Source organism: Marmota flaviventris, chromosome 14, assembly GCF_047511675.1.
Source record: "Marmota flaviventris isolate mMarFla1 chromosome 14, mMarFla1.hap1, whole genome shotgun sequence".
Taxonomy (NCBI): Eukaryota; Metazoa; Chordata; class Mammalia; order Rodentia; family Sciuridae; genus Marmota; species Marmota flaviventris.
This window is the reverse complement of record NC_092511.1, coordinates 86,493,088-86,506,809: the sequence shown is the minus strand read 5'-3', so window position 1 is coordinate 86,506,809 and position 13,722 is coordinate 86,493,088. Positions and strand designations below refer to the sequence as shown.

At 44.8% G+C, this 13,722-nt stretch overlaps 1 protein-coding gene across 1 annotated transcript in view; it reads right to left on the bottom strand.

The window, feature by feature from the left end:
- The window catches only part of Aff3 (ALF transcription elongation factor 3), a 577,149-nt gene that overhangs the window by 115,630 nt on the left and 447,797 nt on the right, over positions 1 to 13,722 (bottom strand). The window contains exon 11 of the mRNA XM_027950674.2: positions 3,981 to 4,032. Coding sequence (XP_027806475.2) covers positions 3,981 to 4,032 — 52 coding nt within the window. The remainder of the gene's footprint in view (positions 1 to 3,980; positions 4,033 to 13,722) is intronic.

Here is a 13,722-nt window from a genome sequence, read left to right as displayed (position 1 = left end):
TATCTATAACTACATTAAATGTAAATGGTCTAAATGCTCCAATTAAAAGAGAAATTGGCAGAGTTGAGGAAAATATGACTTAACCACATGCTGTCTATAAGAAACTCACTTCAAGTATAAAAATATAGGCAGACTGAAAGTAAAAGAATGGAAAAATCACACTATACAATCATTAAAACAAAAACAAACAAAAAAAAAGGAGTAGCTATACAGAAACCAAAAAAAAAAAAAAAAAAAAACAAAGAGCAAAGAGAAATGACCAGAGGTAGGGTGGAACACTACATAATGATAAAAGAGTCAATTTATCAAAATATAGAATCCTATATATTTATATGCACCAACTAACAGAGATGGAAAATATGTAAAGCAAAAACTGATAGGATGGAAAGGAGAAATAAATCCACAAATAAAGCCAGAGACTTCAACACTATTCTGAACAACTGATAGAGTAACTAGACAAAAAGTCAGAAAACATAAGAACTCAATAACATCAAACTCAACAACATTAAATAGGATGCAATTAATAGCCCAACAATAGCCGAGTTCACATTTTTCTAAGTGCCCATAAAACATACTGATATAAGCCAAATTTGAATCATAAAAAAGCTTCAACAAGTTTGTGAATTGAAGTCATATAGTGTATGTTCTCTGACCATTATGGAACCAAACTAGAAATCAATAAAAGATTAAAGCAGCTCTCTATAAACAGCTGGACATTGAATAACACACTTCTAAATGATCCACGCATCAGAGAAGTTGTTTCATTGAACTAAATGGCAATAAAAACACAACATGTCAACATTGGTGGGATAAAGCCACAGTGGTGCTGAGACTAAAATGTGCAGCACTAAATGCTTACATTATAAAAGAGGATGTCTCAAATCAATAATCAAAGCTTAGATTAGATTAAGTTAAAAAAAACACAAAGTTTCAGGGCTAGGGAGATAGCTTACTGGTAGAGGCCTTGCCTAGCATATGTGAGGCCCTGTGTTCAATCCCCAGCACCACACACATGCACACAAATAAAATCTAAACATTCCCAATGAAATGGATCAACTGGAAAAAGGAGGGAAATAATAAAGATAATCAATCATTGAAATTAAACACTGAAAAATCTATCTAAACAGAGAATATCAATGAAACAAAAAACTGTTTTTAAAATGGATAATCTCTAGTAAGACTGACCAAAACAGAAAAAGGAAAAAAGAAGAAAGATAAATGATAAGTACCAGGAATGAAATGGGCTAGTACTACAGATCTGTATGCATCAAAAGGATAATAAAGAAATGCTATAAATAACTCTAGACCTGTAAACATGACAATTTAAATGACACAGAGTAATTACTTGAAGAGCACACATTATTACAACTGATTAATTAGCTCATTAGAAATCCAAGAAACAGTATAACTATTAAGGAAATAAAATTTGTAAGCTTTAAACATTTCCAAGCCCACATGGCTTCAATTCCCAGTCTGCTTTATCTCCAAGAGCACTGGGCACTGGGGGAAGAGGCAGCGTCAGATGGGAGCATCCAAACACACCAGGAGTCCCCAGATCTTTGCAGGAAGACAAACAGGTGTAGCCGCTTGGAGCTCTTGTGGGAATCTCTTTATTACAGCGGCTATTACAGGTCAGCTGGACCGATATTCACAAGGACAACCAGCAGTCATGGAAGAAAAGGTTAAGGATCTTTGTATATATGTTTACCAGAGCAGGGAAGTAAGCAGCATGTTTTCAAAAGACTTTGGGGTAGGGGAAAAATTCTGATTACACCTGGAAAAAAATCACTTATGGTAAGCATTTAGTCATCTTTCCATGACAGAGGAAGAAGTGTGCATATGTGTGCTGCATAAGTATGCAGGCTGCATTATTTCAGGGGAAAATCTTACTTTGGTCTTGGAGAAAGAGAGAGGAAAAAAACCCACTCCATATCATTAGTCTTTTTTAAAGGTAGGGAATTACAATTTTGTGATTAGACTAGGAAATAATTATAGGCCAAAGTAGGACAACTTAATAGAATTAGTGCTGAAGAATTAACTTAAACTACACACACAGAACCACCGTCTGGGGTCTTGATTACGAGATAGGGATTACTGCAGACAAATAATTCATCCTGTCAGTTCCTTTCATTGCAAAAATAGGAAGGGAACAAATAAGCAAGAATCAAGGACCTGACTTGCATATTCACAGCACAAGATTATCAGTGGCTGGAGATTGGAAAGCAATAGCCAAAAGCTTCTTGCTGTTTTAGAGAAAGTGTATAAGCACATCACTGATAATGTATGTGTTTTAAAATTGAGCTTTCATTGGAAATATTTCCTGGAGATGGCTCCAGAATTATTCCCAATTAAGAAAAGTTTGCTAGATCCAATAGTCTGTGAATCTTTTTTTCTAATACAAAACATACATAATTTACGCTTTTGACAGAACTTAATCCCTACTGTGCTTATCTGAGCCTTAAAGAGATGAAACAATCTGCTAGTTTTTAAAAAAAATATGTATTTTTTAGTTGTTGATGGACCTTTATTTTATTCATTGGTTTTTATGTGGTGTTGAGAATCGAACCCAGTGCCTCACAGGTGCCAGGCAAGAGCTCTACTACTGAGCCATGACCCCAGCCCCCAAATCATCTGCTTTTATTCAGATAGATGAGAAACCAAAATTACCTGTTACCTAACTGCTAAGAGTGCAGTGCTGTGGTGTCTCACTGCCTAGTGTAGACACCTTGAAATAAATGAACTGATCTGTCACAAGTGCAAAGCCTTCAGTGGCCCTCCCTGCCCCTGCCAGCCTTCCCTCCCTGCGGTGTTCTCTGATTGCCAAACTGATCTCCAGATTCACAGAGCCCTTCTCACACCCCTGGTGCCCCAGCTTCCCCGAGCAAGGAGAAGACCCCACAGTGGTGACCCCGGGGCCACATTCTGCTCAGACACCTGGAAACTTTCCTTTCCTCTCATTTCTCCTCCTTCTTGCTTGCTCTCTCTGCATTATTTGTATTGTTATCTAGACAGTGAATCACCCATGCAGCACTCCACGGTACCTCTGCATCTACTTTGCTACATTAAAATCAATTGAATGGCATATGTATTTGGTATTGCATGTAAAAATGACTTACTAAAAAAAAAAAAAACTCCTGGAATTGTCTTTCCACCCATCCTGTTTATCCAAACTTGACAACACGCAATCCAGGTGATGAGAAAAAGGAAACAGAAGTGTAGGGAAATCTGGCTCCGGTGTTTTCAAACTTGCTTTACAACACCAGCGTTTTCTGAAATGCAGGGTAGAAGTGATGAATGCTGAGTGGATATTTTTTCACCTTAACTGACTGATCAGAAGAGTATTTATAACCCCCCTGACGGATGTCTCAAGCTGATAAATCAACACCGAGGGAGAATATTTCAAGCACATTTATCATTTAAGACAAACAGCCCGGACTGCGCGTGATCATTTTTTATTCATCATTTTAGCTCACCTCCACATTTGCTTCTTCTCAATGTTAATAATATCTGTATAAAGCTGCTCAATATTTAATGTTACAGCTTGCCTGCTGCATGCCGATGAGCTTAAGGTCACGTGTTTGATCTCTAGAAGGTTGGGTTAGCTTTGCCAAAAGAGAAAGAAAAGGAAAAAAAAAAATAAAAAGGAAAAGAAAAGGTGGTGGGGGTGGGGAGAGGAAGGGAGAAAGGCAGATAAAAAGGGCTCGATTGCCCAGGGAAGCCTGATTCTGGTCCGCTTCCTTGTAAAAATATACTCGTTGCTGGTCTCCCTGTCACAGAACATCACAGAATTAAAGTTTTAAGGGGAATTAAGGCCAAGGTATTTCAACAGACTTGCCCAACTGCATAGAGGCTCACGATCAATGGAACCTTCTAGAGAAGCACAATCCCATCTCTGCCACTCAACTCACGTCCTGCAGAGCCGGCTAGTGAGTGGCAGCCCTGTCCCACCCACAGGACGGCGACAGACAAGAACATCTTACCTGTTCACCCTCCTCTTCATCGCTACTTAGCTTAAGGTCATCTTCCAGCATTCTGAAAGGGACAGAGAGGTACAGGTACTTAGTAGTTTCAAAATCACTTAACACCAAAAAGTGTCACCTTTCTAAGAGCAACGTTTCAGTAATAATAAATCTGCTTGATTTCCTAATTATTATTTTTTTCTTTCTCTCTTAAGGGCTTTTCCTCTGAGCCACCAAGGAAACAGCAGACAGTGTCACCACGAAAATCAGCCCTGGCGACAATCACTGGACGAGAGGGGAAGCTTCCAGAATGAGTTGATTTAGACAAAACGAACCAAAGGGGGCTTTTCCCCAGGCAGTTTTAATTTCACGGTTACTTGTTCATTGCTTTTCATGTCCAGGGGCTGGGCTGTGTCCCTGTGCCTGCCTGGGGGTGGGGAGTGGGGGCGTTCATGGTAAAGAAAATGGAAGACTAAGTAGCACTCTGCTGGGAGCCAGGCAAAATAACCTTTAGCTGTGAGCAACCCAGCCTTGGTCCTCCACCTGTGTATGTGAGGGCTGGAGAAGTCATCTGCCCCAGACCCTGCTGGGTGGAGAAAACCCAATGGGAGGGGCTTTGGGGACCACTCCCCACCCACTCGGGTGCCTCCAATTCTTCCTAACAGAAGCAGTGAGTCCATTAAAGCTAAGAGAGAAAAAGAGAAATGCAACTTCAGACCCTATTGTTTCTGATGATGAAAAACTGTATTCTTATCAGCACCTCTGAGTTCTTTCTTTCTACAATAGAAGTTTTCAAATGGACTTATTGAAAAAGAAATCTTATTCAGAAATGCCATCTATAAGGAACTGTACCAGCGGAGCTGTCCTAGGGCCCACGCTGCATGCACCGGGGGCTCCACACATGGGTCTGAAGGCATCTGAGCCCTTGTGCTTAAAGACCTCATTGTCCTCCTTGAAGTCGGCTTCCCAAGACTGTCCCCCAACACGGGTCTGGTGTTCTTTAAATGCCAATGATAGGCCTATCATCAAAAGATGCCTCTGAATTTTTTATGATCCATGGTAGGGATTTCAGTGATGAAGCAGGCAGGGTGTGGACCCAGGGCTGCTCCAGGTGTCCATGCGAGTTACTTGACCTACCCTCTGCCCACGGGTCCCCTTATCCCTATTTGTAAATAGGTGATCTTGAATGTGTGATCCTGCTTTAGAGTCTGAGAGTCTGTGAAATGAATTTGCTTTTCCTGTTTCATAGTCAAGAAAAATGGAGAACACAGCTAAGACATTTCTGTCATTTCTGATGTACAAGTGGAGCCATTACCAGCAGGACACCAATGCCGTGTCCCCACAGGCCCCTCAACCCTCCCAGTGGGGGCACACCTCATTGCTCTAGTCTTCAAACCCCAAGGAAACACACACGTCAGCCTGGGGGGGACTGCGGGGCTCCCCGACATCACTCTGTGCTCCTGGTAAGTGGCTTATTTTCTCGAGCTCACAAACCCACACACTTGGCTTCTCAGAGAGGAGCCATCTTGGTGATTTATTAGCGCACCCTTTGGAAATAACCTAGGGAAGGGGACTGTGTTTCCTTTGCCCTTGCACAGTGACGGCGCAGAGGACAACCCCAGTTGGTTGGCGAGGCCACAGCACTTTCCCTAAGACCGATTTCTATCAAGACACAAATGCCTTTCTGGTTCAAAAAAGACAAAAAAAGGAGGCAATTTCTTGGCTCCACTCCTCACCTCTTCTTTTGAGGTAAACTACCAATCGATCTCCAGGATGCAGGGCAAGCCTTGAGTGTTCTCAGAGTGGGTGGTCCTACGGGTAGGTGGCAAAGGGAGGGGCCCACACACCATCAGCATTAAGCACCCCTGGTCGTGGAAATCATATCAAGGGTGACAGGAAACTTAATCTTTATACGTGCACCGCTCTGAAGACCCTGCCAACCAGAGCAAGACACCTTGGGGTGCCCTGCAGTCGGGGTTCTTAGCCTGGTTGCACACCAGCTGGGGGGACTTGTCACCCGATGAGGCCGGCAGTGCTGCAAGCCACCACAATGGCAAAGGCAGTGTGTGAGGGCCTCTCTTAAGGGAGGGAGCAAAGTGAACTTTTGTTTATTTTAAGCACGTTCTAAACATGTTGCAATGGCCTGAATGTGATCCTCTAACATTCATGATTTGGAAAGTTAGTCCCCAAAGTCATATGTGGATGGTATTTGGAGATGGGACCTTGGTGAGGTGACTATTGTTAGAGGAGCCCATGAGGGTAGGACTCCCACAATGACATTAGTGGCTTTAGAACAAAAGGAAGAAAGACGTGAGCTAGCATAGTTGCACTGTTTCTCTACATGACGCCCTCCACCATGTTACGATGCAGCAGGAAGGCTCCCACCAGATGCCAGAGCCATGTGCTCGGACATTTTAGCATCTAGAACCATGAGTCAAATAATTACCTGGTCTCAGGTATTTTGTCATAGCAGCAGAAAACAGTTAAAGACATGAATCAACATATAAACACACATCTATTTGATTCTCATATTGTTCCTCATACTCCCAGATCCTGGGCAAGTCATATCTCTGGGTCTTGGCATTTCTAATAATGGGACTCCTTTACTTTTGTCATTATTGCTGAGAGCCATAGCCGAGAGTCTGAGTGGTTGAGAGGTGACCAGCAAGCCATTGAGATGATAATGGTTATGTTAAGCTGTGTATTCAATTGTATTTTAGACCCCTGCTGTCTGCCTCGTGCTGCTACTTTGGAATTCTCGCGGGGATTCCCGGAGAGTTCCCATTGGTTGGGGAAGTGAGGGAGTTGGGATTTCCGGAGGAGGGATTTTCTGGTTGGTGTGGTGTGTCCCGGGAGAAGGTCACGTGCGTGGCGTTCATGGGAGTTCGGAAATAAAGTTTGTTCCTGCTTCAGTGGCTCGTGATTTGTGCCCAGCCAGACTGCAGCAAGTATTTCTAGAAGAAAAGCAACCAGGGTTCCACATTGCTCTGTGCATAACAATCATTTGATCACTTAATTTTTTTAAAAAAGAATTTATTGTGTTTCTGGCTAAGTTCTAAAAAATAAAGAATCACATGTGTATTAGTCTATTTTCTGTCACTATAAGAAAATGCCTGAGGCTGGGTACTGCACAAAGAAAAGAGCCTTATTTACTTAACAGTTTTGGAGGTTAAAAGTCCAAGATTAGGTGGTCTCATCTGTTTGGTTTCTGGGGAGGGTTCCCCTGGCAACATCACAGTGTAGTACATAGTATAGTAGAGATCACATGGTGAGACAGGAAACCAGAGAGGGATTCAAGCTTGCTCTTGTAAGAACTAACTTGCTCCATAAGACCAGCATGAATCCCTTCTGAGGGGATTAATGACCAGCTCTTACCATGACCACTCTGGAGACCAAACTTCCAGGACATGAACCTTTGGGGAGCACAAACCCTATCCAACCCCCAATAGCATATAAAAATACTTCTAAAGAGACTTCAAGATAAGTTCAAATCCAATGAAACCTGAGAATCTCTCAGGAAGTGAGAAAATGACAAAGGTGGTACCACACTGAGCAGCTGTACACACTCCCAAAGCCACTCAGGGTGAGGCTGTCACCAAGACATGGAACCACAGCCCTGGGCAAGTCAGTTACGGCCACACCGTGCTCCAACACCCGACAGGTGCACGGTACCCGCTGAGGGAGCTGAGGCTCTATGTCCCATGCCACCCGAGAACACAAGCTCTTCTGCTGTGTTCTGACGGTCGCCCTTGGGTCCCCTGGGCTCGGCTTCTGAAAAACAGCGCAGCTTCCCTTTTGCCACACCCACCTCTGGTGGGACACTCACCAAGCCCTCCATTTTTAATGCTGAACATATCAGAGTGGACTCTCAGGCGGCCTGAGGACAGGCAATGTTTTGAGGTCACAGCTGAACAACGAAACTTGGTTAGAGAGGGAAAGAGAAAAATGATGTCACTCTCGGGACCCTCAGACCCGACCATGTTTGGCGTGTGGCGAGGAGACTGCGGGTCGTGGCCCCACACAATCGGCACTGCTGTGCTAACACCCCATGACCTGCTCCGGGTCCCTGGGGCATATTTTGATCATTTGTCTATTTCCAAAAGGAAATCGATTGGCGTGGGTATATTAAAGAACAAGCAAACAAAAATGTCAAACCAAGAGTGGAAAGGAAAATGGAAATTGGAGTGTTGGTTAGGCCTTGGAAAGGGGCCATGGATCTCTGATACCGTTTTGGATAAAGGACGGCAAAGATCGATACTCTAAAGGGTCAGGATGGAGTCTGGGATTGGTCACCTGTACCAAAGGGAGAGGTCTGTGCTCGGGCATCTCACCTGGCTCATGCGGCACCTTCCACACGCCTCACCCTCAGCACCTCCAGGCCTTCCTCCGCCGGTTCCTTCCCTTTCATCCCTTAGAACCCTCTTGGGCGAGGGAACCCAGGCTCGCAGGGGCAGCTGTCATGGTTAAATGGAGGCTTGCTGAACGGAGCGGCTAAGCAATTTCTAGATGTTACCTCGTCCACTCCCCAGGGCGATTCCTACTGGTTGGGGTGTGCCCTGCTTCAGAGGTCACAGTCAGCAATGCCATTTTCTCCAGGTCTCAAAATTGGGATGCACGGGCACACGTAACCCTAGCAGAAGCAACTGCCTCGTTAAAGGTAAATTCAGTAGCTGTCAGAAAATAGAGGAATTTGACACAATCCTTCAAAGTTCAGCATTTTATTATCATAACTTCCCCGTCTGCATTATTTTTCTTAATCGAGCAAGAAACAAATCTATGTTGTAGCTGATGCTCACCTTTCAGAGGCCTGAATATCTCAGGAAGCAGAAATAACAGGCTTCCCTGAACAGACGGGCCTCTGCTGCTGATGCTTATCTGAATCCAACACAGGAACCGCACACGGGCACAGTCAGCATCTCCGATGCAGAGGCAGCCGTTTCACAGAGCAGTGGTTTTTAATTAATAGGATTTCCCCTGAATTACCTGTCATTTGGGGCCCTTAGAAGATCTGAATCCTTTAGCCCTTTAAAGTTCATTTCATTTTGCTTCATCTGAATGGCTTTTTAAAAATCTAAGTTTTAATTGGGCTGTTTGATTTTCAGATTTGTGTCTGCAGCGGGAGCTGCTACCATCTCCACCTATTTGAGATTAAAAGCCAGAGACAAATGTTTATGAGTCCCCATTAACCATATTCATATATGCAAATATCTATTCTAGTAATTAGCAATGTGTGATACAGCCTGTTCGTTATGCAAGCACACCCCTCTGCAGGTATTCCCAGGTGGACAACTCCGCTGCTTGGAACACGGGAGGGAACATGAGACCACTCATTTCGTCCTTCTTGAAGTCCACTGAGCTGTCAGGGTCAGTGCTACCATCTTCTTGGAGTTCTGTTCTTTTCTTTCTTTCTTTTTTTGGTACTGGGCATTGATCCCAGGAGTGCTTAACCACTGAGCTTCATCCTCAGTCCTTTTATATTTTATTTAGAAACAGAATTTCACTGAGTTACTTAGGGCCTCACTAGTTGCTGAGGCTGGCTTTGAACTCACCATCCTCCTGCCTCAGCCTCCCAAGCTGCTGGGATTATAGTTATGCGCCACCGGCTATTTTCATCAACAAGCTGTTGTTTGGAAGAACTTAGTGTGTGATATTCCAGCACTAAGAAGCAGAACAATAGAGAACCATGCAGGCTACTGGAGGCTCCTGTTAGGGGTTAGTGATTGGCTGACCCCAAGATGCAAATAAGGTAACTCAGTCAAGAGGTAAATGGAAAAACTGGGGATAGTCCAGATAATCTAAGAGGCAGGTTCCAATCCTGATGTTTTCAGATCTGGGAATTTCTACATCTTTTGCAGTCAGTTTGGATCACAGCGTGATTGTATTTGCTCCTGTCCATCTCCTTCCCAGACTCCCTCTTCCCCAGGACCCCTTCTGTTTTCTGTCAATCATACATGATTCTTGGCTTCTGCCATCTTCATCCTGTGGTGAAGGAGGACTGTATTTTTTCTGTTGACAATCTCATTGTTCCTTAGAGACAACAACTTCCACGTGCGGCTAAGTCTACCTGCTGTAACGTCCTGTCTTCCCTGGGGGAGACCATCTCATTTCCTACCTGGTAAGACCCTCACAGAAGCCAGTCTCATTTAGGAAACTCACCAACCCTGGTGGAATATAGGCTGAGGGTGAGTCTTCAAAATCTCCATCAACTGCCTTTCCTGATAGTCCCCGTATCTATGTGTTGCCAGCAGAATAGAAATCACGGGGGGAAGATGGGAATCAACACTGAATAAAAGGAAGCCATCAGTGGGACCAGAGTCTGGGGCGGTGGAATGAGTTCTGAAATGGCAGCATTCAATCTGAATCCTGTCCCTGACTAGCTGTTGGACCCCGGGCAGAGCCTTTGCTCTCTCTGGATGCTGTTTCCACGTGGCTGAAGTGAGAACTGGATGAAATAACCTCAATACCATCTTATTGCTCTGAAGTCATTGGCTCTTTGCTTTTATCAATGGTAGAAAGTCCAGGAAGACAGCTGGAAAATGGAAGGGGCACTGAGGTTGGCCCCATACGATTTAGCAGAAAACAAAAGAAGAGTAAAAGGTACAAGATCCAACAGAAGCCAGGGGCCCCGAGCAGGGTTTCAATTCCACGTGTGCCAGTCGGGTCACGCGAGTGATTCTAAGATGGATCTAGAAAATGGCTACGCCAGAGCTTTAGACTCCTGTGTTCTGTAAATAAATAGTGTTCTTCTACCTTACGGAGGATTTTCCCATGGGTAGGACAGACCTCTGCCCTCAGGCTCCAGTCCTATAAATCTGCATCCAAATTCCTGCTACTAGGATACACAGCAAGCTCTGTGGGAACTTCAGAAATCAAAGTTAGGCCAGTAAAACTTGACCCTATGCTAGAATCACAAGAGGGCTTGTGAACATATAATCACGGGCCCACCTCAGCGCTTCTGATTCAACAGGTCTGCTTTGTGGACCCTACATGTGCACTTCTAATCAGTCCCCAGGTGATGCTCGGGCACTGAGAACCTGTGGCCTAGGTCATGACCTCCCAGCTGTAATGGTGTGTTACATCCAGATGAGCAACCGAAAGCAGAGTCTGAGAAGGTCCCCGAGGCCACCTCTGAGGCCACATGAAGGCTCGTGGTCTGGTAGGGGCCTGTGGCCCTGACACTCAGATGTCCTGGTGTGCCTCCCTGATGGGATCTCACCCACAGTATCCCAAGGAGAATTGGGTCCCTTCTTTCACCTTTGTGTCTTCTAGAAACTACTGCTCATTTATTTAGCCAATGGAGCCCAAACCATTGGAATACAAGATCCAAAAAGCCTCTGTTCCTGCCCTCACACAGCATCCAGCTCATTGGGGAAAGAGACATTGTGAAAAGCATTAGAGCAGGGAGATGCTCTTGGAGACCTGTGGGCTCAGGAACAGCCACCTGGAGGAGGAGCATGTCTGTCTTCCAGGTCATGGAGGAATTAAGGGAAGACAGCGCACCCTTCGGAGGGCTATGATCCTGCAAAGGCAGGGTGCCAGTGTGCTTGGGGAATGGAGGTTGTTTATTTCCCGTAATCTCATGGTATTCCTTTTTTAAAAGATAACAAGCACATGGGGCTGGCGTTATAGCTCAGTGGTAGAACATGTGCTAAGCATGCACAGGCTCTGGGTTCAATCCCCAGCACATACAAACATACAAAAGATCACACACACACAGCTAAAATCTTCCCCAACAGAACAGGTATTAGTGAAACGTCTCCCCTCCATCCTCATTTCTGCCTATCACATCCTTCTCTTCTCCCCAACAGTCACCCCTGTTTGCAGTTTCTTATATACTATTTCAGACTTTCTTCCAGCATTAACAACCCCATATGAAGGCAGCATGTTGGAGCTATCAGATCAAGTACAGGAATTTACAGGGCAAGATGCGTCAGACGCATGTAATGTTAACTATGTTAACTGGACCCTCGCCGTCCACCGTGGTGGGAGCTCCTAAGAGGGCTTGTGAAAATATAATCACTCCTGTTATTCATTCCAGATGTGCAATGCCTTCCCTGGGTGCACATGGGACCAACGACTTTCCTCTACAGTTCAGGACTAAAGTGATAGAACATCGCTCAGTGAGAAGGTGACTTCTGCTGGCTAGCATGCACGCTCTTCCAGAGCTGGTTTGCTGTGGCCCTGCAGCACCAAGGTGGGGAAGACAAGGCCAAGGCCCATGAGAAGCCAGTGTTCTCAGCCCAGTGGCCCGGAAGGAACAGAATTCTGCTGGCAACCACAGAGGAAGCCTGGACGCAGATCTTCCCAAGGGAAGCCTGAGGTGGACACAGCCCAGGTGGACCCCTCATCTGCAGCCTACGGCAGACTATGCCAGAGAACACAGCTAAGCCACACTCGATTCCTGACCCACAGAAATGATGACATAGTAGATGTTGCTGTAAACTACTAGATTGAGGGGTGATTTGCTAGGCATCGTAAGTAATTGACATGTTGGGGGTTAGTATTAAATATGTGGTGGGTCTCTTCCTCCAGATTGTTCTCAATATTGGAGAAAACACCAACAGCAACCATTCAAGCTGTCTGACAGAAGTCTCATGTGTGCCAAGTTGGTAATGTAACATTCTCTAAGAATCACTGTTTAAAAAGCAAAAATAAAGAGGTGAAATGAACATTAATAGCATATTTTATTTATGCCCACATACCATTTCAGCATGATCGGATGTGCATTTCAAGTGCTCAAGAGCCACAGGTGCTAGATTCCTACTGGATAACTCAGAATCAGAACTTTGGTCATAAAGTGATGGTATTCGAATCTCTGGGTTTTATGATTCTCCTAATCACATGAAGCCCTTGCCACACCCCCTTTTTGGTACCAGAGATTGAACCCAGGGGCGCTTAACCACTGAGCCACATCCTCAGCTCTTTTTTTTTTTTTTTAAATTTGATTTAGAGACAGGGTCTCCCTGAGTTGCTTAGGGCCTCGATAAGTTGCTGAGGCTGGCTTTGAACTTGGGATCCTCCTGCCTCAGCCTCCTGAACCACCAGGATTACAGGCATGCAGCACAGTGCCTGGCCCTTTGACCTCTTTTTAGACACAATGTCTTCTAACTTCCTGAACCAGCTTGTGGAAGTAAAGATCTTCCTGACCTGGGGTATGGAGAAGAGAAGAGGGTGGGTTTGGACACAAAATCAATACCAAAACATACCTCCATAGACCACCTATTCTTGCTGGGTATCGGGATCCTCAAGACCCGTTTGGTCTGTTAAATATGTCAGTGACCAATCTTGCTACTAATTCTGATGAGGCTTTCTACGGCACACCACAATGTATCTGTAAGCTCAGGCTGCACAGAGGGCTGAGAGGCAGAAATGAGCACGTAGCTACAGGTGGCCCACCAGATGGGACTGATGAGGGCAAGAACAGGTTTAGGAGCCACGTCCCAGGAAAACACAACAGCGGCCAGCCTTGCAAATATGTCTTGTAAAACTCTGACCTCTTGTCACGGCAAGTTTGTGCACCTGTAACTCTGATTTCTTTTGGATGTGCTACAGACACATGACAAAGCACTGATGTTAACGTTTCTGAGTTTCATTTTATTTTTTAAAATTGTGCATTTTAAAAAGTTTGCTGGTTGTTCTTTTCTCTTGGAATTATAAGTCTAGCTGTGGGAAGCTGAGTGGCCCAGAGGGATCTCTTTGCTAAGAGAACAGGAGTGCTGGGTCCTACAAGTTCTTACACATCCCGTGGTCCTTCCTCTCAGGA